The sequence below is a fragment of the Eleutherodactylus coqui genome, chromosome 3 (assembly GCF_035609145.1).
Source record: "Eleutherodactylus coqui strain aEleCoq1 chromosome 3, aEleCoq1.hap1, whole genome shotgun sequence".
Classification (NCBI taxonomy): domain Eukaryota; kingdom Metazoa; phylum Chordata; class Amphibia; order Anura; family Eleutherodactylidae; genus Eleutherodactylus; species Eleutherodactylus coqui.
In genome coordinates this window covers 283,347,787-283,374,761 of record NC_089839.1, presented here as the reverse complement: position 1 = coordinate 283,374,761, position 26,975 = coordinate 283,347,787, and the positions used below count along the sequence as shown (strand labels likewise).

At 44.0% G+C, this 26,975-nt stretch overlaps 1 protein-coding gene across 1 annotated transcript; it reads right to left on the bottom strand.

The window, feature by feature from the left end:
- Window positions 1-4,072: 4,072 nt before the first annotated feature.
- ORC1 (origin recognition complex subunit 1) lies at window positions 4,073-26,970 on the bottom strand. The gene is made up of 17 exons (XM_066597594.1): window positions 26,890-26,970; window positions 25,057-25,159; window positions 23,277-23,401; window positions 19,998-20,182; window positions 18,679-19,030; window positions 17,391-17,652; window positions 16,936-17,037; window positions 15,145-15,361; window positions 14,763-14,860; window positions 13,651-13,752; window positions 12,497-12,668; window positions 10,875-10,982; window positions 8,653-8,802; window positions 7,386-7,505; window positions 6,364-6,530; window positions 4,924-5,011; window positions 4,073-4,396 (listed from the first exon to the last, which is right to left on the bottom strand). Exons 2-17 carry the CDS (start codon window positions 25,152-25,154, stop codon window positions 4,202-4,204), a joined length of 2,541 nt encoding a protein of 846 aa, XP_066453691.1. The 5' UTR covers window positions 25,155-25,159; window positions 26,890-26,970; the 3' UTR covers window positions 4,073-4,201.
- Window positions 26,971-26,975: the final 5 nt, after the last annotated feature.

The window sequence follows — 26,975 nt, the reverse complement described above, 5'->3', positions numbered from 1 at the left end:
AATGTATTTGAGGACCTTAAAAAATATTTACATGGGGGGAATGGGGGAAAAATGCACAATTGCTCCCCATTTGGGGGGTTGGGATTGGCTTTTGCAGCGCTCACGGAACAGTAAAACCCCCATTCTCCTCCTTGTCTTATGGGGCAGCAGGAACAGGCCGATGCTGCGCTTACAGCTAGGAAAGACCCTCTTATTAAGATGATTTTTTTCATATTCGGAGTCCCACCATTTTATTTTATTTTTTTGTTATTATGGGGTGAGGAGTGTTTTATTTTATTCTTTTTTTTGCAGGACCAGCTGTAGTTTTTATTGCTCCCCTCTTTAAGTAGCAACAACTTTTTTTTGTTTATTTTTTTAATTCGATTTTTAAGGGGAGACCAAATAAAATAATGCCAGAACCAATAGCATTCACTGTGCGATATGATAGATTGGGCTTTTTCAGACACGGGGATACCGCTGATGTTGTTTTTTATTGTTTAGTTGGGAAAATGTGAATCGTGCTTTTTTAAATGTTTTGAATTTTTTTAATTTTTAAAAATGTTATGTGGTTTAATGTTGTTGTTTTTTTTGTCTCTAAGAGATTTGAACTTTCAATTGCCTTTGCAATACTTCAGTACTGCAGTATATTGTATTTTTGACATTCATATATGAAGCCCTGCCACCAGCCAGACTTCATAGGGTTAAACAAGTATTCCCATCTTGACTATGAGAAAGCCACCGAGCCAGAAACTACAAAAAGCCAACTGAGCAGGTGAGCGCAGGGCTGGTGTGTGGCCCTTACTGAAGTGAATGGAAGCTGTGCTACACTGGGTCCCACTCGCCTCAACGAGAGCTATGGAAGCCGCATTGGGTTGTTTCTGACAGGTGATTGAAAAGATTGAGCCAGGCTTTCCCATCATGGGATGGTAATTCTCCCCCTTTAAGCACATGGCAGTCCTGGGCACCTTCACTGGGACCTGGACTACCATTGGTACCCTGCGATCCCAACATAAAGGGGGACACCCCCTTCATCTGACAAGCAGTGGGCAGGATGGACAGCACATGTAAGCTGTTAATCCTTTCCAATCCACTGTCTGACATCTAAAGACATTCTGATTGAAGGCTGTACAGCTCCGATGTCAGAAGATGTCCGGCAGGGTATTCCTAATGTAGATTACTGGCCACTCTGTTGTCAGGAGCCTCTCCAGCATGTCACATACCGCAGTACTAACTCTAGCAAGCAGATGGCGCCATTGTATAGTGGCAGAAAAAGAAAGCCCCCTAGGAAACCCTGAATCCAAAATTGGATTTCAAAGGGTTAAACAGCCATGACCAGAGCTAGTGCTGATCACGGCTATTAGTGGGACCTAGCAGGTATGCTTCATACCCTCCCTACAGCTCTGACACACGTGTGTACGTCACAAAGAGGGAAGGCGTTAAAACTCCTCTACCATACGGCTATTAGACCAGGTTTGGTGGGCTACCCGGACCATTGGCACTGGCTGAGGGTCTTCTATGTAGACAACCTCTCTCCTCTTGATTGATGCAGATCACCACCAGCCACTCGATCTTGTGGCATACATGTAGTTGGTTCGCTCTGTGGTCGGTGAATACAGCAGCTTTCCCTGCGCAGCGTATTTGTGCGCACAACTGTTTACAGTACTTTTTGCACACAAGTTGTGCACAATTACGCACACAAAATACACGCTTGTGAACGAAAACCGGTTTCCAATTTCTGCGTCGTGCGCTTACAAAGGGGCCCCTAGACCAGTGGAATTCTGCAGCTATGGCCGCATCCTACAATGTAATTCCCTCCCATATGAAAGTTCCCCAAGAATCTAACACCGGGCATAGTTATAATCAACTTCATACAAAATGATCACAGGGGCGCTCGGTCAGACAGTTGTGGCTCATGTAGGTTAAAAGAGCACCTAATTCTGATCAGACTGCGTCAAAATCTGCACATTAGACACACGGATTTTCTGTCCTTTCTGAAATCGCCATTATAATTCACCCGGTGGTCAAAAGCAATTGTCCCAGAAGAGACACGTATCACCTATCCACAGCGTAGGGGATACATGTAGGATCGGGGGGCCCCGACTGCAAAGAGGACAAATACAAAGAAAAAAGTTTTTGCAATGCATTCGTGCATAAGAGCGGCTCTGGGTGACTATACACCGAACCAGGGAAGGGCTTAAAAAGGAGTTTCCTGGGTGAATAGGTCAGCCATAGTTGATCGTCTGAACTCCACTGCTCCGGTGCCCACTGGCAGCAGCACATCATACTGGTACAGAGCAGAAGCAGATCGCTCTGACCAGGTAGTGGCCATTGCTGGTAATCACAGATCAGCCCTCTTTGATTTTAAATGACCTGCATCCGCAATTACCAGCGCAGGAAGATACGCCAGGGTTGGAGCTATCTGCTTCTACTCTGTACTTGTGTATAGTGGCGCTGACAGTGGCAACTGATCAGTGGACCCCAGCTACTGCAGCACCTCTACAGGAGAAAAGAGGCATTACATGAGTCACATTGACATTAATAAGCAGTCTATGTAATGAACTCACACCATCACCTATTGATGACCTATCCTAAAGATAGGTCATACATAGTATTTTTGATTTTTTGATTTTAGTATTTGCCTGGAAAACCCCTTTAATTAAAGACCATTCCTAACATTGAATTTTGTGAGTCAACAGGAGTGGAAGATGTCGGGAGGTACAAGTCCAGTAGTAGGCGCTGCCAGTCTCTGCAGCAGACTTGCTCCAGCCAGCATATATCATTTAATGACCTGCAAGAACGCATCATCCTCCGCTACCCCTTCCAAGCCTCCCACAATGCCGTATACTATTTGGCCAAGGCTGGATGGCAGCATTTGTAGTACAAGTGTTACATGCCAGGAACTGTTACCAGTGATCAGAGAAGCAGATGCTAGCAGCCGTGGGTTCATGTATCAACATGTACTCAGAGTTAGGCGCTAGAAATAAAAGCTGAAGTGTATCTGCTGTGAGCAACAGTTTGGTTACACAGAGATGTTAGCTGGCAGGCGCTGCAGCAATATGCCTCACTATGGCTGACGGAGCCTAGATGCACAACAAGCCACACGGATGGGTTTCTCACCCTGAAGTTACCGTTCACATGATTGCATCAGTGTAATTCTGCATAACATGACTTTATAAGATCCCCAAAAGTTTCCTGTAGTGCAATGAATTAGAAAAACAGCACATTACTACTAGTGTAATTTGGTAGACATAGTAAGAGTTATAGGTCTGCCCAATATCAGTCTTTAGAAGAGAAGCTGTTCGCTTTTTGATGTTGCCTTAGTGCCAGGCAGCACAAAATAACCACAGCTTTCTTCATTAAATAATAATTCATAATTTCTGTCTTCATAATTAATGCGCTGCAGCGTTGCAGGTAAAACAGCATATATGCTGTTGTGTGCAGAAAATCCACGATCTATTGCAATAAAGGGGAATCAGATTTAACTCTTTGCAATCCAATTTTGGATTCAAGATTTCCTATGGGCTTTCTCTTTCTGCCATTATACAATAGAGCCATCTGCTGGCTAGAGCCAGTACTGCGGTATGTGACATGCTGGAGAGGCCCCCGACAGAGCGGCGGTAGTAGTGTCCATGGGTGGCTCCCCTCCAAGCTTCTAGTACAGTTAAGCTTGATTGAGAAGTCTCCCTATTCGTGCAGTGGGAGAGACCTGTCAATCAAACTTAGCTAGGCAGTCAGTATGAACCTGACTGGTTCCTTTTAATTTCGGTGTGTGAGGATCTACAGTAGAGATGAGTGAGTATACTCGCTAAGGCACATTACTCGAGCGAGTAGTGTCTTAGCCGAGTATCTCCCTGCTCGTCTCTAAAGAAAGACTCGGGAGCCGCGGGGGAGAGCAGGGAGGAACGGAGGGGAGATCTCTCTCTCCCTCTCTACCCCCCCCTCAACTCACCTGTGTCCTGGATTTTTAATCTTTGTCCAATCCTAGCTACTGCATGGGAAATGTACAGTTCTGCCTCCACCAAGATGCAGGGTTCATTTAGAAAGCACATACTAATCATAGATATTATACATTGTAATTAGAGATTGAAAAAAATGGGAGGTCAAACGATTTAATAGTTAACAAATAAAAGACATAAAATACTTTATTATAAATAACCATAAAACTGGGTAAAGTCCGTCACCGATTTAAAATATACACAGTTTTCCCGCACGTTCTGTTTCTTCACTCCTCTTTGAGGGCATACATGATATCATCCTGGCTGACATTGATCCTCACCCGTAGGTGCAGGTCATTCCTGCTGGATTCGACCAGGAGAAGACGCGAGGCTCCAAGCCTTAGACAAACTGCCATGGTTTCTGACATGGAGGGCGGCTGCACTCCTTCAATCCTGCATAGTGCAATGTACTGATGGTATACCTGCAAAGACATGTAAGTAATTATCTCCCATAGCAGCGGCAGATGGTTCCATACACCATCGGGTCTTACAGTGGCGTGCTTTGGGCACTGGTTGGCACATATCTTGACGCTAGCTAAAAGGTGAACTGTATGTGGCGAGGAGTCGAGGGCATCATCTGTCTAGAGGGATTACTGTAATAGATCATCAATAGTTCATCAGTGAGATCCGACATTCAAGATCCCTACCCATCGGCTGTTTGCTTGGCCAGCTGACACTGCAGACCGCACTGGAAGCAGATAGTGCTGTCAACATTGTAGTGGCCCGCTTTGGGATTGCATTTAATTTAATGGGAGCTGTACCAGCAGTACTAACCCAGCTCGCTGCCATGTTGACAGCTCTATCTACTTCCAGCAATGTCCGCACTGACAGCTGGAATCCTGACTGGCGGACCTCCACCAATCAACTAGTGATGATCCAGCCTAAGGATACATCAATAGTAAAAGTGTTTCCAGATCTTGCAAGTTATCTTGATAAAGAAATAGATCACCTGTTGAAAAGTAGATTCTTCAAGTCCGGATCTTCTAAATTCTGCAATGACCGCTTTTAAGAATGCCTGCTCCTGCACAGAGGCGCTCCTGGGGAGAAACAGTCAAATTTGTTTATGTAGTATCTTGTTCTCTGGCTACTTTTATATTAATATTTCAATGGATAGAAATGTAAGGCTTTTTATAGGTTTCAGGACAGAAAGGTTGAGTACATTGAGGGATTCCTCTTTGGACTTCCAAGACCCTCACCAATACTAAGGGCTTATTTGGATGACAGCAATGTAGTCACATTTTATCTGAATTAGGGTGGATTCAGACGAATGTACATCAGCTCGGTTTTCATGCCGAGCCGATATACGGTGTCATCTGCAGGGGGAGGGGGGACTATGGAAGAGCCAGGATCAGGAACTGAGCTCCCGCCCCCTCTCTACTATTTGCAGTGAAAGGAGGCGGGATGGCGCAGGGCTAAATTACGAGAATTAGCCCCGACCCCGCCCCACCTCTCCTCATTGCAAATAGTGCAGAGGGGCGGAGAGGAGGCAGAGAGGGGGCGGGAGCTCAGTGCACTGCTCCTGGCTCTTCCAGGCTCCCCCCCCTGCAGAGAGATGCCGTATATCGGCTGGGCGTGAAAACCCAGCCGATATACGTTCATCTGAATCCAGCCTTAGGGTGTATTCACACCGGTGAGTGTGATACACTGGCAGTTTTTCAATGACTTGCAACATGCAATAGCACTGCAATTTTCATGCGTGCATGATGTGTTTTTGTGTTAAAACACACTTTGCATTAGATTTACATCGTGAAAAAAAAATAAAAATAATATACACGTGGTTCTCATAGCAAAATGCTTTAAAACGGATCGACGAATCACACTTGTGATGCAATTTTTTTTCATGCTCTATCGTAAATAATGGACAATAATCACCCAAAATAGGATATTCAGTATTTTTTTCAATCTGAGAGTAAAATCGCTCATGTGAATTAACCCATTCAAATGAATGGGTTCTTTTCCCTGGCTAGTTCTGTCCATCTCAGAATCGAACAGAACTCGGATGGGAATATTGACTATGTGAATACAGCCATACAGTGCCCATTGCCAGCCAAACCACAGGTACAACTATCTGAACTTCCAACACCATTTATGCCTAGGATGATCGGGTTAAGAGAGCTGGGCCGTTCTGAGAACTGCAGGAATAATAGGGATGTTAAAATGCAACCACATTACGGTTGTCTGATCCTTTTCAGCAGAGCTTCCATGCATTCACAATCCAATTCACATGGGGTCTTCATTCATCTGATTTATAGGGGTCCCAGTGATCTACTATGACTTAAAATGGGAATCTCTCTTTTACAGATTAAAAACCCATTTCGGGATTTTTCTTTACAAGTGTCATTTGAGGTGAGAAGGCTTTTCCGCCTTTGTGCGCCGTTAATGTAACTACCTAATTGCCATGACATACGGCGAGGAGAACATCTCATCCAGCGCCTCTATGACATGAGGCATTTTCACTAAGGAAGATTCACTCTTCTTGCTTGAGAACTCGCAGATCTCTGTTGCTCTGCGACATATATCCAGACATCGGCGTGCATCACCAGACAGAGCAGCCACCTGAGGAATATCAATGAGAGGGTTACATGCACTTGTAGAAAGGGTTATTCTATGGAAGGCAAACAGCAAATGATTAAGTGTCGGCTTTGCTACCAAGTCTAAGCACACCCGGATGCAAGACCGCTCGTTTCAGGCTCTTATAAAAGTCTATTAACTGATTATTTTTCTATAGTAAACAATCTCTTAAAAGCGGTCTCCCCACTCCCTTCAGGATAGGCGATGAATATATGATCACTGGCCGTATCACCGATCACTTGAACGAGGAACCCAAGTCTCCTGCTCTTCACTAAAGTCCATTTAAGAAATGTAGTAATATGTATTCATTAGAGATGAGCGAGCGTACTCGCTAAGGCACATTACTCGAGCGAGTAGTGCCTTAGCCGAGTATCTCCCCACTCGTCTCTAAAGATTCGGGGGCCGGCGGTGGGAGGGGGGAAACGGAGGGGAGATCTCTCTCTCCCTCTCTCCTCCCCGCTCCCCGCCGCAACTCACCTGTCACCCGCCCCGACCCCTGAATCTTTAGAGACGAGCGGGGAGATACTCGGCTAAGGCACTACTCACTCATCTCTAGTATTCATCGATCATTAAAGTCCAATCACGTACACAATTTTTACATTGCATTCATTACATTTACATTCGTTTTTCGTAACTATGTAGATCACCAATCCTCAAAATTCTTTTAAGGCGGTGCTGCCATCTACTGGCATATGAACTCAGGTCTTTTATTTCTTCAGTTAATCAAATATTACTTTACTTTATTGGTTGATTTATGGCAAATTATACTCGAAAGTAATATAAACCTCGCAGAACACAAGGGCCTGAAAAGGTTTCAGAATGTGTATTGTGGGCACTAACCTTTCTGGACACCAGTTGGATGGCATCATCCTCAAATGCCTTGACATGATTTAGCCTGGAAGTTATGATCTGTTGGAGTTGTTTGTGTGTGTAAGGCTGGAAGGACATCCGTGTAAGACCCTAAAAAGGAGAAGGGGGAGGGGGGACATCAAACACTGTACACAAGTTTTTTTTTCTGAAACTGAGAATGCAAGTAAACGATTATCAAAGGATAGGTTAAAATTAATCTGCTGTGCTTGGCCACTACACGGGGCGTCCATGTTGGAAATGTTCGATATATGTGGTTAATGCCTCCGACACATTAATATATTTTGGTGCCATCTGTGTAACAGCACACAGCCCCATTATATTCTATGACGCTATACACATGGATGTTTCCTTTTTTCATACAGACCCATGATCCACGTGAAAAAAGTTGTGGCATATTAAATTCCTGTCCGTTGCGGGGGAGAGAACTAGAACATGTCAATGTAGGAGCACCTAATGAGCATCTAGCCTAAAGAGGCACTGCAGCGAAAACAAAATTTTACACCCTTGCACCCAATTGTCTCACACTGGAAATTATGTATATTGCATTCACTTCTGTGGAGTGCAGCCACCTGTCTGATACTTATCAGACCCCCATCTTGCTTTTTCTTTGTGCGCTGTACTGGTAATCCCACGATTGGACTAACTGGTGATAGGAGTTTCCGTCCCAACAAAATAGTCACTGGAGCGTTCCTTTAACATGCCCATGGGATGGTGGTGGGGGAAGGAAAGGACATGGAAGAGGTGGGGAGGTACACCAGTATAGTGGTATACTTTTGCTTCAACTACGCCGAAAAGCATAGCACACTACACATTACAATAGTTTAGGCTTACAGTTACACATGTCTGAGACACGGGTTCAGTGGCATCTTTTAATATGCATGTCAAATACGGTGAGAACGTAGCCTTAGGTGTATCTGTGAATGTTAGAACATCTACTACCGTGTTTCCCCAAAAATAAGACAGTGTCATATTAATTTTTGTTCAAAAAGGTTTAACCTTACATGTATAGCTGCCTGGACACTATTTAAATTGACTTTTTTAATTAACTTCTGGCAGGGCTTAATTTTGGAGTAGGGCTTATATTTCAAGCATCCTCAAAAAGCCTGAAAAATAATTTTGCACCCTCAAAAATTCTGGAAAATCATGCTATGTCTTATTTTCAGGGAACCAGGGTAGGAACACGTGACATTTTAAAGTGGGATTTCCCGAATGCTTTCCACAAGTAAACAATTCCTACCAGTCTGCTGGCAACTCGATTCATCATTATTCTTTCTGGCAGATCCATTGTGTTCGCAATTGCAAGGACAATGAGTTTTGCATGTTTCCTTGTTGGCCAGTCAAACAAACTGTACATAACATTCTGCTTCCTGGTCCAAAGCAAGTCAAGCTAAAGAGAAAAACACAAAGATTATAGGTCAGACCTTTTATAGCTAAAATCACACCAGATCTGCAAACTACTTTGGCGCATTCAATTCTGGAAAATTCCTGTCATTTCATTGTAAAACACGCGGTGAAACGCATTATCAAATTTTGTTCAAAACGTAACAAAGGAGCCAAAAAAGCTAAATGGGTCAAGTATATAGATGAGCGAGTATCTCCCCGCTCGAGACGGAAGGTTTGGGTGCCGGCGGCGGGCAGGGAGCTGCGGGGAAGAGCGGGGCGGAACGGAGGGGTGATCTCTCTCTCCCTCTTCCCCCCCAGCTCCCTCCTGCTGACAGCCACTACTCACCGCTCCCCCGCGCTGGCACCCGAACCTGCAGTCTCGAGCGGGGGAGATACTCGCTAAAGGCAATGCTCACTCGAGCAATTGCCTTTAGCGAGTATACTCGCTCATCTCTAGTCAAGTACTGTTCAGCCGAGTAGCGCTCACATCTAGGCTACATCCACCAACGCAAAAATAATTTGATCTTCATTAGAAGGTGAAATCTGCTGTATAAAATAGACGTTCAGTGGATTCAAAATCCGCACAGCAGGTTAATTTATACTGCAATTGGTTTTTTTTGCGCTGTGTGGATGAGATTCCGAGAAGCCTTAGCCACAATACTCGTACTGTCAAATTTTGCAAATTTTGTGCAATTTCTTCAATGTACTTAAAGTTAGTATTGGATGCAGTATGTTCATACTAAGAGTCCTAACAGGCCGTTAACAGTCTTAGGCCGCCTTCACACAGGCAGTAAACGCTGCAGGATTTCTGCTGGCGAAATTGCAGCGGACATTCTGCAGAGTTTCCAATATAAGCCATGAGGAGGGGAATTAAAGATCTCCTTCACATGGGATGAATACTTTCTGCAACAAAGTCACAAAGTTTTTGAAAAGCGGTGCGGATTGTCCAACTGCGGCACGTTTATTGATGCTGTGAAATTCAACTTCTGAAATACAAGGGTTAAAAGGGGTTGTTCCGCAAAATAAAAGTTAAACACTTCTGTATGGCCATATACATGCACTTTGTAATATACATCATGCATTAAATATTGGCCATACAGAAGTTATTTACTTATCTACAGGGGGTCCCCCCCCTGTGCTGGCGTCCCCGTCTCCCTGGCGCCGACCGAATCCTTCTCCTGGCTTGAATAGACCAGACTGTGCGGCGTGAGCACGCTGGAGCGGCACGTCCACGGGACCATAGAGGCAGACTGCGCAAGCACGTCTATTCAAGCCAGGAGAAGGATTCGGTCGGCTCCAGGGAGATGGGGACGCCAGCACCCCTTTAAATCCTGCTGCTGATCCACAATTTAAAATGTGGCCAAATCCACATCCCTTAGGTGTAGATTTGGCCACCAAAGCTTTCCACTGCAAATCTACCATGAAAGTTAAATTGACCCTCCGTTCCTGGACAACAAAAGATGGCCACATCACTCTCCTCCGACTACCTGATAGACTAATAATGCATACTAATGTACAGTAAGACTACATTTTGCTTTGATTGACCAACGCTGCCCACGTGAGCAAGTAGTGCCGTAGACCTCTGATGCATACTAATGTACATGAGGTAGTCAGGAGCAGTGCAGCCATCTTCATCAAAGACCGGAGTGTTACTTTAATTTGTGACGTTTCTTGTGGAACTTAAAAAAAACCCCAAAACACACAACAAAAAGCAGGTCATTGGGATGGCGTGCATCTTACCACTAGGTGGCAGTATACTATGTATGTAAATGACTTACATGCCAAAAATTTTCACTGGATCATTTTTCTCTTTTTTAAACAGCATGTAAATGAATACAGTGAATATTTAATGGCTGGAGAACCCTTATGCTACTTTCACAAAGCCTGAGTATGGGCTCGGTACTGGACTGCTTACAGTAGCATTCCATGGTGTTCAAGAGTTGGTTAAAAAAAAAAAAAAAAAGTTACATGCAATTTTTATGGCCATGTGAAGCAAGCCTTGGACTAGGCAATTGTGGCAATTTTTTCCCCCTAGCCCGACTTCTGAATTCGGTCTCCAACAATAATTGCTCTCACCTCATCTACCAGCAGTACGGTGGTCTCCCTATTTGAGGCTGGTGTACTGAATCTTTTCTCCAGTAGCGCAGCAGCGTGGTCTGCGGTAACCTTCTGTCCAGTTAGAAGCTGAAGGTACACGAAGGAATCATGATGCATCAAGTAACAAATGTAACGTGAACAAGACAATGGGAAAAAAACAAAACATGCCTATATACGGATGTGTTCTCCTTTAACTGGTCTCTGAATATAGGGGGAGAAAGTACATGTCCAACAGATGTCATCCATCAATCTTGATTATGCAAAACTGTATTGAATTTGTATCATGACAGGTTGTACGATGGGGTTCTGGTAAGTCCTTGGCTTTGTGATCATTTGTTTTCAGATCAATGAAAGTTCTATAATTTGAAAGCTCAGTCAATGTGATACTTTGTGAGCAGATTTTAGCCCAAATCATTCTTAGGTCATGCAAGTCTGAAGACAACGTGGCGGGGTCTGCAGCAGATTTCACTGCAAAGGAGAGCAGAGCGGTGATAAGTTGCTGTTTCTAAGATGAATGTCGGCCAAAAGATATTTACGGTGACATGGCGATAACAGACAAGTGCTCTTCGTACACCACACTGAAAAACTGGGTTTGCAAGCTTTAAAAAGCAGCCACTTTAACCTAGACAATACTGATCTGGGGGACCTCCAATGGTGACCATTCCAGAAACCATAGACATCCATGACGACCTGCAAATGTCTGCTAAGACGATAGCCAAGGCTCTGAACATTCACAATCATCTGGACATGAAGACAGTGTCTGCCAAGAGGGTCCTGAAATGTTTGTTAGCGGATTAAAAGTGTGCCGGAGTGTAAACCTCCCGGGGTATTCTGCAGCTTTTATTGCAGGATGCTGATGCTTTCCTGATTTGATGGATGAGAAGTGGATTTTTTAAAATATATCTCGAGTAAAAAGAATGGAGACACAGTGGTTTGTCATATCTAAAAGAAGTTCAGAGTGCAGAAGTGGTCGTCCAAGGTGATGGTGCCTGTCTTTTGGGATAATGATGGGACACTGCTTGTGGACCATCTCTAAAAAGGGGTCTGCTGTCATGGCTGTGCATCACATAGCACTTCTAGATAAATTACAGGAGGCACTGAAGTCAAAAAAGTGCAGAAAATTGACCCAAGGCGTTGAACTCTTGCATGAAAATGCCTCATCCCACACAGCAGCCATCACCCAGAGCAAACTGGCTGACCTGTGTTATGAGGTGCTGCTGGATCATCATTTGCCTGATCCGACACCCGCAGGCAATCATCTATTATCCAATTTAAAAAACACCTCAAAAAGAGCCAAATTTGTGACGCATTTGCAGCGGCCGATATGTGATTTACCGTCGAACCAAAGGAATGCTATTTGAATGGGTTGAAGTAGTTGCAACACTGCGGTCAGAAGTGCATGGATATATGAGAAGGGATTATGTAGAACAGTAAAATTTCATTGTTGACGTCGATTTTTTTTGTGCTCAAAGCCAAGGACTTATCAGAACCCCCACATATAACCCAATTCAGCAAAAGGTTAAAGGGTGCATGAGCCCAGATGCCTCCTACACAACACTACTTTGTTTACTGGGGTTTTGCACTGCTACAAGATTACTCACCTTTAAAATTTGCACATAAGCCTGATGAGGGTCTGTTAGCTTCATGCCATTGATTTCTATATACTGGAACGAGTGCAACTCATCTTCTTCTACAGCTGTCTGCAGACTGCGGATCACTTCATGTACCGTTGCAGTTTTCCCTGTGCCCGGCACGCCAGATATGTACATGCAGCTAGAATGTATACAAAATGCAGAATAAAAAAAAAGCAAAAAACACAGCCAATGCCAAAGTCATGATAAACATGTTAAAGTAAACCACAAATGGATTAAAAACATTAGAGGGCCTTCAGCTATAGGCTCAAGTATTCTCAAAACAGGTTGTCAAATATTACAATCCCATTTTCAAGCCTCCAGTGAGCCAAGTCCATAACTGATTGCATAGAATCCTGTTGCACTGAAAACAGTGGCTACCTATGCAAGGGCAAGATCTATATCGGACCGTCAAACACATTCCGATATCGCGCTCGTGAACATAGTTACCTGCGGATGAGAGGTATTTTTCAGGCAAAAACACATCACATCTGTGAACTTCCAATCCTGTATCGGAAGTGAGGATTGGAAATGTTTCTTGGGCGATTTTCTTAGCTGTGTGAAACCAGCCTTAGTCAGGCCTCATCTAGAATGTACTGTGTCCTGTTCTGGGCCCCAACTTAAACCCCCCCCCCCCCCCAAAAAAAAACAAAACAAAACAGAAAGACTGACCAGCTGGATCAAGTTTAGAGAAGTTACCAAGATGGTGAGCAGTCTGCAAATCATGTCCTATGAGGAACGGTTAAAGGATCTGGAAATGTTTAGCTTGCAAATAAGAAGGCTGAGAGGAGACTTAATAGCTGTCTACAAATATCTGAAGGGTTGTCACAGTGCAGAGGGATCAGCCCTATTCTCATCTGTACAAGGAAAGACTAGAAGCAATAGGATGAAACTGAAAGGGAGGAGACACAAATTAGATATTAGACAGTGAGGGTGATCGATGAGTGGAACAGGTTACCACAGGAGGTGGGGAGTTTTTTTTCAATGGAAGTCTTCAAACAAGGGCTGGACAAATATCTGTCTGGGATGATTTAGTGAATCCTGTACTGAGCAGGAGGTTGGACCCGATGACCCTGGAGGTCCCTTCCAACTCCATGATTCTATATATGCTGACAGTAACTTACCCTCCAGTCCCATCCAGCAGTTTACTTTCCACAAAACTGTATATGTCTTGGTACTCCTGCTCCCTGCAGGGCAGAGACTCTGGCACAGCAGAGACATGAAGCCTGTACACAAAAGAGATGGTCCATAATCAAATAGCATAAATCCAAACAAGGAGAATAACTGACTGCAGGATGTAGCTTTTAAATCATTTATATAGCGACTGCATTTTCCAGATCCCTGCATAAAGTAAAACTAATATGAAGCCCCAGGGACTTTGCACACTGCTGTAAGGCTCCTTGCACACAGCTCCACCATGTGCACAAGAACTTGGGATTCTGGTCTTAATTGACGTTAGGCTTTAACGATAGATGGGAACGATCTTATTTTTTCTCACTGAACATTGAAATTCTCTGCAATCTAATGTAAATGTAGTCACTATTTGTACACCTCAAATAATGTCTTATTTAAAGGGGTTGTCTCGCGAAATCAAGTGGGGTTATACACTTCTGTATGGCCATATTAATGCACTTTGTAATATACATCGTGCATTAATTATGAGCCATACAGAAGTTATTCACTTACCTGCTCCGTTGCTGGCGTCCCCGTCGCCATGGTGCCGTCTAACTTCGGTGTCTTCTTGCTTTTTTAGACGCGCTTGCGCAGATGGATCTTCTCCCTTCGGCTGGTCTCGGAAGCATCAGCGTTTTGGCTCCGCCCCTTGTACGCGTCATCGCATAGCTCCGCCCCCGCCATGTGCCGATTCCAGCCAATCAGGAGGCTGGAACCGGCACACGTCATGGGGCGGAGCTACGCGATGACGCGTACAAGGGGGCGGAGCCAAAACGCCGATGCTTCCGAGACCAGCCGAAGGGAGAAGATCCATCTGCGCAAGCGCATCTAAAAAAGCAAGAAGACACCGAAGTTAGACGGCACCATGGCGACGGGGACGCCAGCAACGGAGCAGGTAAGTGAATAACTTCTGTATGGCTCATAATTAATGCACGATGTATATTACAAAGTGCATTAATATGGCCATACAGAAGTGTATAACCCCACTTGATTTCGCGAGACAACCCCTTTAACATGTTGAATATCCAAGACATGACAGCCAGCATACGGCAGGTTAGCTCACCTGATGCGAGCCTCTTCTAGTATATTAGCAGGCTTCTGTACAGGTTGCTTCCGTTCTGGGATTTTGGGTGTCGCGACATGAGCAGCTTTAGAGACGGGCTGAGGGAATCAAACAATCATTAAACTGCACAGAAAAATAAGGCCATGAAATAATGTCCGCCAAGGTTACAGATCTAGAATGCTACTAACAATGCTCAGCCTAATATACTATAGTAGTGCATCAGTGATGGTCATATTTCTAATTAGGTTTTCTTCCAATGAGAACTACACTTTCATTCTCATATCCATTAATCCTTATGTTGTGGTCTAGAAGTAGAGGATAGCAATAGAAAAGCTGTGCAAATGTAGTCATAGCAATACTTCACTCCATACAATGAACTCACAGTTTTACTTGGTGTCCTAGCGGAGGCTTTCCGAGAAGATGTTGGTGTTCTAGGGGTTAACCTTTTCCCTATTGTTCTTTTCGGAGACTTTTCTTCGCTTTCTGCTTCATCATCATCTTCATCATCATCACTACTACTTAACATTTTGGACTCCTTGAGGGGTACAAAGTCTGCATCATCGTCATTCAGCTCTTCAAGATCATCCTCTAAAAAGATCCTGGGGAAGCCAAAAATTAATAAGGCATAAGTTTCAAATGGACGGCCATTAAAAAAAGTTTAACTTCAAAACCAACAAACTAGAGGAGAGATGCCACCTAATAAATACTCCAGCGCAAACTTCAATTTTGGGTTACTTTGGTTGCAGCAAATGGTTGGCAGCAGAACTGAGAACAGTGATTAGTGACAGCGGACACATGGGCAAATCCCATCTACAGTTGGCGCCTGATCAATTTGCCATTTGGCAAAGGCTGGGATTTTGAATTTTGTCAAAGTCGTGAAATTGATCTTATTCCTGCCCCGTGTGGGTGAGACCAGTATAGTTTGTCCAGCATTAGTCAAAAAGTTAACTTGACCCGAAGTAATAGGAATAATTGGAGTAATGTTTTCTATAGTAGGAATATTGGAAAAAATGTTTGAGTTAACAGTCGATGGTCTGATACGGGTTCATATCACAGGTGGGCGCAACACTGAGACCCTTTGAAAGATAGAAAACTGCAGAACTCAAACGTTGGCTGATAAATTTACCACTGGGGAAACATTGTTGGCATGGAATGTTTGCGATCTTGCATGTAGTAGTATTTTCTGGCGTTTTCTACTGGCTCTCAGTCGTTGTCTTTTTGATGGATTTTTTGCACTAGTTGGGAACACTAGACTGACAGGGCTTAACCCCTTAGTGACAAAGCTGGTTTGCACCTTAATGGCCAATTTTGCAGTTTTTTTTTTTCTCATTGGTACATTCCTAGAGCTTGTTCCTCGACATAGCCGTTTGATGGATTGTTTTTTGCAGAACAAGTTGTATTTTTTTTAGTGGCATCATTTTTAGGTACTAATGGACTTGATTATCACTATATTTTATTATTCTTCTAAAAATACTACTATACTGTATAGCAGTGCATTAGAAAGTCTATGAAGCTCAGCCAGAGTCTGAAACTCAGAGGCCTCCACAGCCAGCAGGCCATATTCAAGCCTCTGGGTACCATTAGCAACCCATTGGGGGTCCGATGGTTGATTAAAAAGGAGCCCCTCTCTGTCAGTATTAAATGCTGTGGCGTGTAAGGGGTTAAATAGCAGGGATCTGTGGTTTCTTTGGTCCCTGCTGTTTGACAACTGAGCACCTGCTTTCCCTGGCATGGGAGACCCGCAGTGGACTTTTGATGCAGTAACGTCAAAAGGGGTTTGGGTGGTTATGAAGGTGTTAAGCAGTGGCCATTAGTCCTTGTTATTTTATAGCACAAACCTCCTCCCTCATTTTTTTTTGCTGAAGTAATCCCTTTGAGAGGTATATGCTTAATAAATGTCCCCAATCCTCCTGTATAGCAGGTTGTAAGCATTTGCAAATTATCTTGAGAGCACAAATCACTGTAAGCTAGTAGCGCACAACCATAACGGCAAGTTGCATCCAAGGAGCGGAGCCGCAGCACGCATTGGACAGAGCAGACACCGCTCCATGTACTCTCCATGTTGATAAGCCTCATAGGGTATAATGGGACCAAGTGCTGTCCATGGAATTACACTGACAACACACTGCCCCAAAATACACCAACATGCCACTAGCATTAGAGCTTTACTTACTTAATCTGTTTGCGGATTAAACTAGCAGACACTTGCGCAGACCTCCTGCGTGAACGGGGCGTTTGCGGCTCCCCACCACCTCGCTCTTCTGCTGGCTTGTCACTAACAAAATAAGTTACAAGAATAAGCATAATATCACACAATACTAGAGTTTCATAAGTATGCCAAAACGGAAGTTAAACTATAAAATAGGTATCAACTTCATAATTAGGACGAGTCCACATCCAGTAATCACAATGCAGCCATGTGCCATGCTGATGTGCTTTGATTGGTAAATGGCTGTGTGGTATTTGTAGGCAAACAGCAGTTCTACCAGCAAAACCATAAAGGCAATTAACAAAGGATCTAAAGAAGAAAAAAAACACGCCAATTTGTGGTAACAGCATGTCAGCATGGTTTTAGGCGCTACATGTAGTTACACCCTTGCAGTCTTGTCACTTGTAGTTTTAACTGACCAGGATTTGCTTGACTTCTGCTCCTCGGGTGGTGTAGGTTTCAGAGGGGTCAGCCTGAAACGAAATTTTGTACTTCGCTGGTCTTGGAGGGGACCAAAGCAAGATTCTAGACACAAGTCTCCATCAGTCAGCATCTTTTTTGGAGGGGAGTCTGGAAGCCCAGAGAAAGCAACTCTACGTTTGGAACCCGTTGCTCCCAAAGTTTCGAAATCATCCTTCAAGTCTCTCTCATTCGGCACCCTGCTCTGGGACTTTGGTGAGCCTGAAGAAAGGAAAACAAGTCGGAGAAAGTTAACAGTTTTGGCATTTTACAATTAACTGTATTTATATAATCGGAATAAAAAGTTCAACATATTTGCCAACTTCCACATCACTTATTTTACATTCATGTCAAGTTGCAGCATTCAAAAGTCTGATAGTTGCTTAGCTCAGCACCTTAAATTCAATATTGTGCTGCAGAGTCTGATGCATGGTATGGACTATAGCATATGGTAGAGCTACACTCCTCAGTATGCAATCCACCAAAGCCATTTCTGCACAGACAGCCGAGAATCACAGGAAGTTTCTGCTTAGAAGCTTCCATACGGCTGTGGACTTCCGTATACATGGTACAGGCGATAATAGACATATGCCTATTAAGTTCAACAAGGGGATGGGAGGAAATGTCAAAGAAGGGAAGAGTTCCGAGTAAATTTCAGAACTTTATTTCTCACACACCCCACCCAAGTATATTATGGTAGTAAAAATATAAGTCATATACCCCATTTCCCCAAAAATAAGACCTACCCTAATTTTTCGGTTAGGCTTGAAATATAAGCCCTGCACTAAAAATAGGCCCCAGCTGCATTATCTAATAAAAAAAGGAATTCGTTACCTAGCAGGTACGGTCTAGGTCCTTCCCGCTGCCATCCAGAGCTCCGACGCGCTTCTTGCAGTCCTCGGTTACCCACAGATGATCACTTCCAGGAAGCAATGGCTCTGATTAGTTCTCGAGTGCTACTCAGCGAATCAATGCAGTGCTTGACTAATCACAGCCATCGCATCAGTAATTCAAGCACTGCACAGCCAATCAATGAATCCCATAACCAGAAAGTGATCTTCTGTAGGCGGCCAGGGAGTGCACGAAGCGCGTTGGAGCTACAAACAGCAGCGGGAGGGACATGGACAGAATCTGCTAGGTATAATAAGACATCCCCCTGAAAATGAGACCTAGTACCTCTTTTGCAGCAAAATTTAATAGCAGGGTCTTATTTTCTGAGAAACTAGGTATGTTAAAAAAAAATCCTACCGTTTAACTGCAGCTTTTTCCTGGCTCCAGGGGTGCCTGTCCCATTAGGTATCCTCTGTGTCCCTCCTCTCTCCTTGGAAAGGGAGCTTTTTGAAGCCGAATGTCGAGACTCGATTTCATTTTTCTGTGTCCTGGTTGCGCTGCGAGTGATCAGTCGGCTTTCAACTGCATCTCCTTCAAATGCATAGAACTGGGGCTTTGGTAAGGTTTTATTAGACGCCGGTCCATTGTGCAGAGCGTTGTCATTGGCTATTGGTTTAAATCTTTTTCCATCCCATAACAACTTCACATAGAGGACATTGGCAGACTTCTTTGTTTCAGGAAAAGGATCTTCTGGTTTTAGCTGCGTTACCTAAAGTAAATTTACATTTTTTCTTTCATATTAGTATAAAGCCTTTTCAATCATTAGATCATTCACATTAATAAGCAGCATCCGGAACGTGTGTAACCGTAGAACGCGACTCCAAAGGTCCTTGCTATGGAGAGGCATTCCCATCTTGGCCAACCATGGTGGCCAGGTGTACAGAAACAGCTGAACTGACTGAGCTATGCTGTCGCCAAAACTTCCATTTACTTTTACGGGAGTTACACAAGCACCCTACTTTGCCATTTCTGTATTTCCGACCACCGCGTCCAGCCAGGCAGAGGGAGGTCAGTTCTTCATCTAAGTGCAAGTCCCAGATGTGGGGCCCACATTTATCAGACTTCTAGAATATCCACATTATAAGCCATAAGTCTATAATTGGGGGTTGGGAAGAGTCATCCTTAAAGGTGTATTCCCATGTAGTTGACCAATTATTAATGGCGTGCTTCTTTGACTTGACACCCTTTGGTTGGCTGTTGAAGATTACACAAGGGCATTTTGAATTACTTACTCATATTTTACTATTTGCCTTGTGGTTAGCAGTTCCCTCGTTATCCTAGTATATCTCTTACACAGTTACAATGAAAAGCATGTATGCAATACGGAATCAAGTGTAGGGACACAATTTATAACCGCCATGTCGATTCAGGGGAGAAGAAAGGCGGTATAGACGCATAGACTATGTTGTACCGCTCCTTTCGCTTAGCGGAATTACTGCGCTGATTACTGACCAGATTACATCAGCGCATACCAGAGTTTAAAGAAAGCAAAAACCAAACAACTGATTTTATTCTTCAGTCCCCCAACCATCTACTTTTAGTTGCATCTACTGATACGAAAAAATATGGTATAGCTATTAATACTTCAAACGCACCTTAGTGTGGTACCGATGATACCGTGAAATGTATACGTGACTAAATACTTTATTTTCTGTTAGCCAACACAGTTTTCATACCTGGACAGCCCCAATAATGGTCTCAGCATCAATGTCAATATCATTCCCTGAGACATTGACATCGTAGTAGAAGATCTCCTGGGGATGGGGCTCTCTCCCAAGCAGCTTCCTTCCCTTAAAGGGAACTTCTTCATAGCGCAAAAACCACTGTACGATGGCATGCTTGCTCCCATTTTTCTCTGCACCTTAAAAACCAAGAAGCCAGTTTATTATATAGATTCAGTCGGGAGCGACCATACAGCTTATAAGTAGGGTGGCTTTGTAAACTTGCACAGAAGAAGGGGATGGGAAGCAGATGCCTCTGTGTGACCGTGACATATGTCATTGTGCCCAAAGACTAGATCTAGGAAAAATAAACTAACATGTCTAGCTGGTTGCTTTCAATTTATCAATGTTTTTTTCACAGTAACAGACTAAAATATAGATGCTTTATTAGGGATATATTAAAAGACATAAATGGGCTAACACACAAACAAAAAAATATAAACCAGTAAAGTCCGTAACTTTTTGGTATATTACTGGCCTCCACTCAAAAACCAGATATGTGTGTGGGGCCAGATAACAGATCAGTGCTACAAGCAAGTAGTAGGAGGAGCTTAGTCACTTCCTAAACTGGTAAAGATCATACAGCATCAAGATTTGGAGGTATGATGCTCCTCTAACTTGGTATTGAAGTGCTGTAATGATCTACTAGAGTGATTGCTGTCTTAGACAGTATCCAACATAGGGACGTGTCAATATCTCAAACTCTTTAGCATCAATCACGGGCAATGAGAAAAAATTTTCCTATAATAAGGATTTTTCACAATCGGACACTCATAATCGGAGTGTTTAAATGAACTGTGCTCGACGCGTTTCCCCACAAGAAAAATTGTGGTTCATCAGGAGCTCAGATGAATTCGACAGGCATTCGTATAGCACTGTTTGTAGTAATGAATTAACCAAAGATGTTTAAGATGAAGTCAGATAATACAAGTGGTGCAGTGACTTAGAGACAATCTGTGTGATTGCTCAGTATGTCAGATGCATAGAAGCAAAATTGCATGTTAGGCACCAACTAAAGAGATACAGGTATACTCCCAGCATTAGTATGCAGAGTATGGTCTCTCTGCTCAATCTTAGCTAATGGGGGTTTGTAAGTAGGAAGTCTGAGAGATATTGGCTCAGTATATTATGGAAACTGCAGCCAGAGTATAGGCTCCCTGAGTAACAGAGAGCTATAAAGCTGTAAATCTGGATGCAGCATCAGCTTGGCAGTTTCAATAATAGCCCAGGCTCATCAAGGACTGTCTCATCTTGATGATATAACAAAAATCAGATGAGGATGTTAGGTATATAGAAAATGGTCACTATATAAATATTTTCAGCCTAGGTCTGAAGTTTAGTCTGGTTATAGAGGTGGCCACACTTATATAGTGACCATTTTCTATATACCTAACATCCTCATCTGATTTTTGTTATATCATCAAGATGAGACAGTCCTTGATGAGCCTGGGCTATTATTGAAACTGCCAAGCTGATGCTGCATCCAGATTTACAGCTTTATAGCTCTCTGTTACTCAGGGAGCCTATACTCTGGCTGCAGTTTCCATAATATACTGAGCCAATATCTCTCAGACTTCCTACTTACAAACCCCCATTAGCTAAGATTGAGCAGAGAGACCATACTCTGCATACTAATGCTGGGAGTATACCTGTATCTCTTTAGTTGGTGCCTAACATGCAATTTTGCTTCTATGCATCTGACATACTGAGCAATCACACAGATTGTCTCTAAGTCACTGCACCACTTGTATTATCTGACTTCATCTTAAACATCTTTGGTTAATTCATTACTACAAACAGTGCTATACGAATGCCTGTCGAATTCATCTGAGCTCCTGATGAACCACAATTTTTCTTGTGGGGAAACGCGTCGAGCACAGTTCATTTAAACACTCCGATTATGAGTGTCCGATTGTGAAAAATCCTTATTATAGGAAAATTTTTTCTCATTGCCCGTGATTGATGCTAAAGAGTTTGAGATATTGACACGTCCCTATGTTGGATACTGTCTAAGACAGCAATCACTCTGGTAGATCATTACAGCACTTCAATACCAAGTTAGAGGAGCATCATACCTCCAAATCTTGATGCTGTATGATCTTTACCAGTTTAGGAAGTGACTAAGCTCCTCCTACTACTTGCTTGTAGCACTGATCTGTTATCTGGCCCCACACACATATCTGGTTTTTGAGTGGAGGCCAGTAATATACCAAAAAGTTACGGACTTTACTGGTTTATATTTTTTTGTTTGTGTGTTAGCCCATTTATGTCTTTTAATATATCCCTAATAAAGCATCTATATTTTAGTCTGTTACTGTGAAAAGGGCTTAGCTTTAGGTCTATAGACTTTTTCCGTCCCTGTGATTAGCAATTTATCAATGTGATGTATTTTATGACACTGATTGATTTCGCCAGTGTTTCAACATCGCATGCGTAGATGGCAACTCCCAGTGATCCCCTTGAGGCACGCTCAGAATATTGCCAGGCTCAAAGCATTGGAAGCAATATAAGGGGAGCAGGATAGGATTTCACTGCATCTGTGCGTCACAAATTTGCCAAGTCTGAAGATGGCTTTCATTTGGGTTTTGTGTCACTGCAAGGGAGGAGATGACAGCAACTGGGAGCAGAAAGACCAATCGCAGTCTGTCCCTGTCATCTTACACCTGCACAGCTTACAATGACCTAAAGGGATACAGAAACTTTTTAATTTTATCGTCTTTGAGTGGCACAGAGGGTCGTGTCATCTGACTGTCACACACAATTGACTGTGGGAGTGACATCAAATCCGGCAGAGGGTTAAACAGCGGGGATAGGAGGTTTCTCCAGTCTTCGCTGTTAGACCAAGTGCCAGCTGACAGCCAAGCATCTGCTCCTCCTGGCATGGGAGACCAGTGCCAGGCTTCTGATACAGCACCATAAAAAAGTGCATGAATTAGAATGAGGCCCCTTAACGACCACCGTTAACGGGTTAAACACACAACTGACCATAAATTTCCATCTTCTGTAGTCCACAGATACAGCAGGGTAAATAAGAGAATGGCTTAATCAGAGCCTGCTCCCAGTTACTCAGCGTGGTGGCAGGCGAAGCAGTTTGCAAATTAGTACTAGTATCTATTTTCTGGTTGAGATTTGTGGATTACATCGTCACCCGAGCCCCTATTTAGAGAAACCCATCATAGCACTGCAAGTGGTAATGGAATAAAAAAAATAAAAACACACTCCTGCACTTCTTACCGTCATCATAAAGTTCTTTCAGTTTTGCCACAAAAGGTCTTTCTTCATCTTCACCTTCAATCAAAATGAAGTTACCCGGAGTTATTGTGACGTCTTCAGTGCCATCTGACTTAACAACGAGCCCCCTGAAACGGAGCGGCAAATCCACGTTACACATCATAACACTTATAACAGGTTTATCTTCAATATATTTTTCTCCCTCACATTTACGTTGCGACTTCTGCTATAAAGAGAAGCCACAACGATCCAACCGTTCCATATGGAGACGGACCCATTTGTGCTCCACCAAGGCGTCCATTGACTTGATTGTAAAGAAGCTCTGCGTGCAGCAGTGTTTATCCCACTGACTATGACAGAATCTGTAACGGCAGCTCCTTTGTGAGGAGCATTCCCAAAACTGTTCTTTTTTTTTTTACTACACTGTGTGATTATGTCAGGAGGTTCCATCACAGCGGCAGAACACAATAAAGTGACAGAATCCGTGAGCGAAAACAACCAGAACCATTCACTTGCACTGCGAAACAGATACCACTTTGGCGTCCGTTTTACACAAAGGTTCCATTTATTTCCATTAAATTTGGAGTATAGAAATCATGTGATCCACTGAAGATTATCCGTTCAGTCGCATCTGACCCTCGGTCATTCCACGTATCAACGTTCTCCACGGCTTCTTACAATTCTGCGATTGACATGTTCATGGTGGCCTTGTGATCTACTATGCTATTCTATACTCCAGACACAAAGGAAACAAACAGAACCCTTTTAAGGCCGGCTGCACACGGCCGTGACGGGCTCCACCGCGGAATTCCACGGTGGAGCCCGTCACGGCGCCCCCCAAACTTAACTGCGGATGCGGTGTCCTCGCTCCCGCATGACGCGCCGGCCACGTCACATGACACACCCACTGCGTCACATGACGCAGTGGCGGTAGGCGATTTCACGCTATCTTCCGCTGTGCTACAGTGGAAGATAGCGTGAACGGACGGCTTCCATTGACAAATAGAGCATGCCGAAGGTGAGGACGGGAGATTTCACGGTGCAGAATTCCGCACCGTGAGCCCTGAGCTATTAGGTTCAATAGAACCTAATAGCTGTGGGCAACGCAGCAGAAATCCGTCCATGGGAAGGAGGCCTTAAACCAACACCAAAGTGGTGTCTATTTCGCTGTGGTGTTCCGTTCGGGGGTTTCTGTCACAGTGGTTCTTGGCAGCAGTGACGGAACTCCCTGACGTGATTGCAGAGCATGCGGAAATACGCTTTGGGAGAGCTACTTGTGAACTCTTGAAAGTTGTTGCATGCTGGGAGCTGGAGAGCTTCAGGTTGACAATCCTGCACTCCAATAACTCATTTGGTTAACCCTTTCCAATCCAATTTTGGATTCATGGTTTCCAAAAAGGCTTTCTCTTTTTGCTGTTATACAATAGTGCCATCTGCTGGCTAAAGCCAGTGTGTGTGCGCCAGAGAGGCTCCGACAGCGGCGTGGCTGGCAATAGACGGCAAGAATACCCTGTTGGACGTCTTCTGACATTGGAGCTGTACAAGCTTCAATCAGAATGTAAGACGACGTTAAACAGTGGATTGGAAAATGTTAAAACGGTTCCACTAAAAGGCTTTGCGCACACTGCCGTGTAAATAGAGCCAAGAATGGGACCTTGTAAAATAGGAAAATCTTCAGCTATGTGCATAGGGACTAAAGCGATGAAAATGACAAACGAGCACAAAAATGACGGAGGTGTTCCAATTCTGTCCTAGTTACAATTAAGTATTAGGAAACACTCACTGATACTCAAGATTCAAAACTTTTCTGTCTTTCCGAAAAGGTCTCCCGCTCCAGCTGTACAGGCGGCGCCTTCTCACACGGGTGTGATACTTGGTCATGACGTCTGCATGCAAGAGAAAAATATATATTATATTACACACAGATGTTTCATAAAAATATCACATTGTATTAAATTAGAAGTAGGAAAAGCCAAATGTGTGCAGATCTGTTATCCACACAGATGAAGGCAACTCAAAAGTAGGCCCCAGAATGTATACAGCAGCCGAGTCAACCAGAGCGGGAGTTCTGACTCCTAGAAGGATACAGCCTAAGGCTGCCTGTTCACGGGCCTTTTGCATTGCGGTCGCTGCGGCGATAATACGGCTGCGGGGAACGTAGTGCATGCTTTCCATAGCGTTGCTATAGAAAGCGCAGCCCCCCTGTCCACGAGTGGAGAATCATAGTGATTCTCCGCTCACAGCCGGCAGATTGCATCATGCTGCGAATTGCCGCGATTCACCGCAGTGAGCCTGTCAGATAGGCACACCACGGAGATCCGTCAGCTGGCTCCTGCTCCCAGGTGGCGGAGATCCGCCGCGGGATATCGCAGCGCCCGTGGACAGGCAGCCTAAGGCTTCATTCACACTTCTATACTACGGATCCAGCTTTGCCCTCATTGCCAATATATTTAAATGTTATTATTCACATGACGTTTTTTCCAATCTGCAGATTGTTCCAATAGATCTGTTTCTAACCCAAAGAAGAAAAGGAGTTAAATAAATAAATAATAAAAAAAAAACAACGCATGTTCTGTATCTGCAGAGTTCACATTGTATGTCAGTTTCCAGCGGGAGATACAATAGCCACATAAGCGCCGGCATCCATCGCCAGAAAAGGTGGAACAGATACGACATCTTCAGCCTCATCTGAAGCCTTGCACTATTAATCCGTTCACGTACGTTTATTATCAGCCATCACCTCAAAATAAACAGCGATCCAAGAAACAGAGAAAGCATATTGGCATAAAGAACTCGCACTCAGCGCTCTGTTACACGACCGGATTTGTGCGCACAACACGCGGAGAATAGAACCCACTGATTTCAACAGGTTCATTCACATTTTCACACGCGGAAATAAACCCGCAGCGTGCTCTAGTGGTGTGCGCAGCTGCACAACAAACGTCCCCATAGAAGTCTATGAGAGGTGAGAATGCGCTGAGCAATCCCGTGAAAAACAGAACATATGAGACCTCATCAGGCTAAAAGGCCTTTTAAATCACGGCAGGTGAGGGCGCCCCGCAGGTGTGTGCACCGGTCTGGCGAGCGCAAAAAAATAATACAGTAACATGCGCTAATACGCACACAATAGTGCCTCATTCACGGTACAAATATGTTGCACGGAGGGAAGCGTACGCTTGTGCGAATGAGCTCTAAGATGGAGCGATATACCTTTATAAATGGCGATGTCAGCGCCATTTATAGAGGCAGGGAAAGCGTCTGCACTCCCTGTTACGGTGAACGGCTGGTATATAAACCGAACGATCAGCGAACGAACCTACGCCGATTCTCAGGTCTGTGTAAAACAAAGAAAAAGTGAACTAATTGTCATCCGCAGCGTTTACACGGAACAATTAGCGCTCAAAGTCAAACGATCTAGCGGTTTTGTAAACGCACTTGTTGTGACCCGGCGCTGTGCGTAGATGCAAACCATCCTCAGCGCTCCTAACCAGCAGGAATGGGGATTAACCAGTAGATGAGGGAAAGTTACAAGAAGTTGGTAACTAAGTTTGGAGTGACTTCTAACTGTACATTCGGCCCCCGTGAGGCGCCTCCTGGCGCTTTGGCCTCCACTCACCGCCTCGCCCCACGCTCAGCTCTCCCGCCAGCAGCTACTCTCGCTACACTCTGCTTCACTAAAACTTTCCCGCCACTGACGTCACC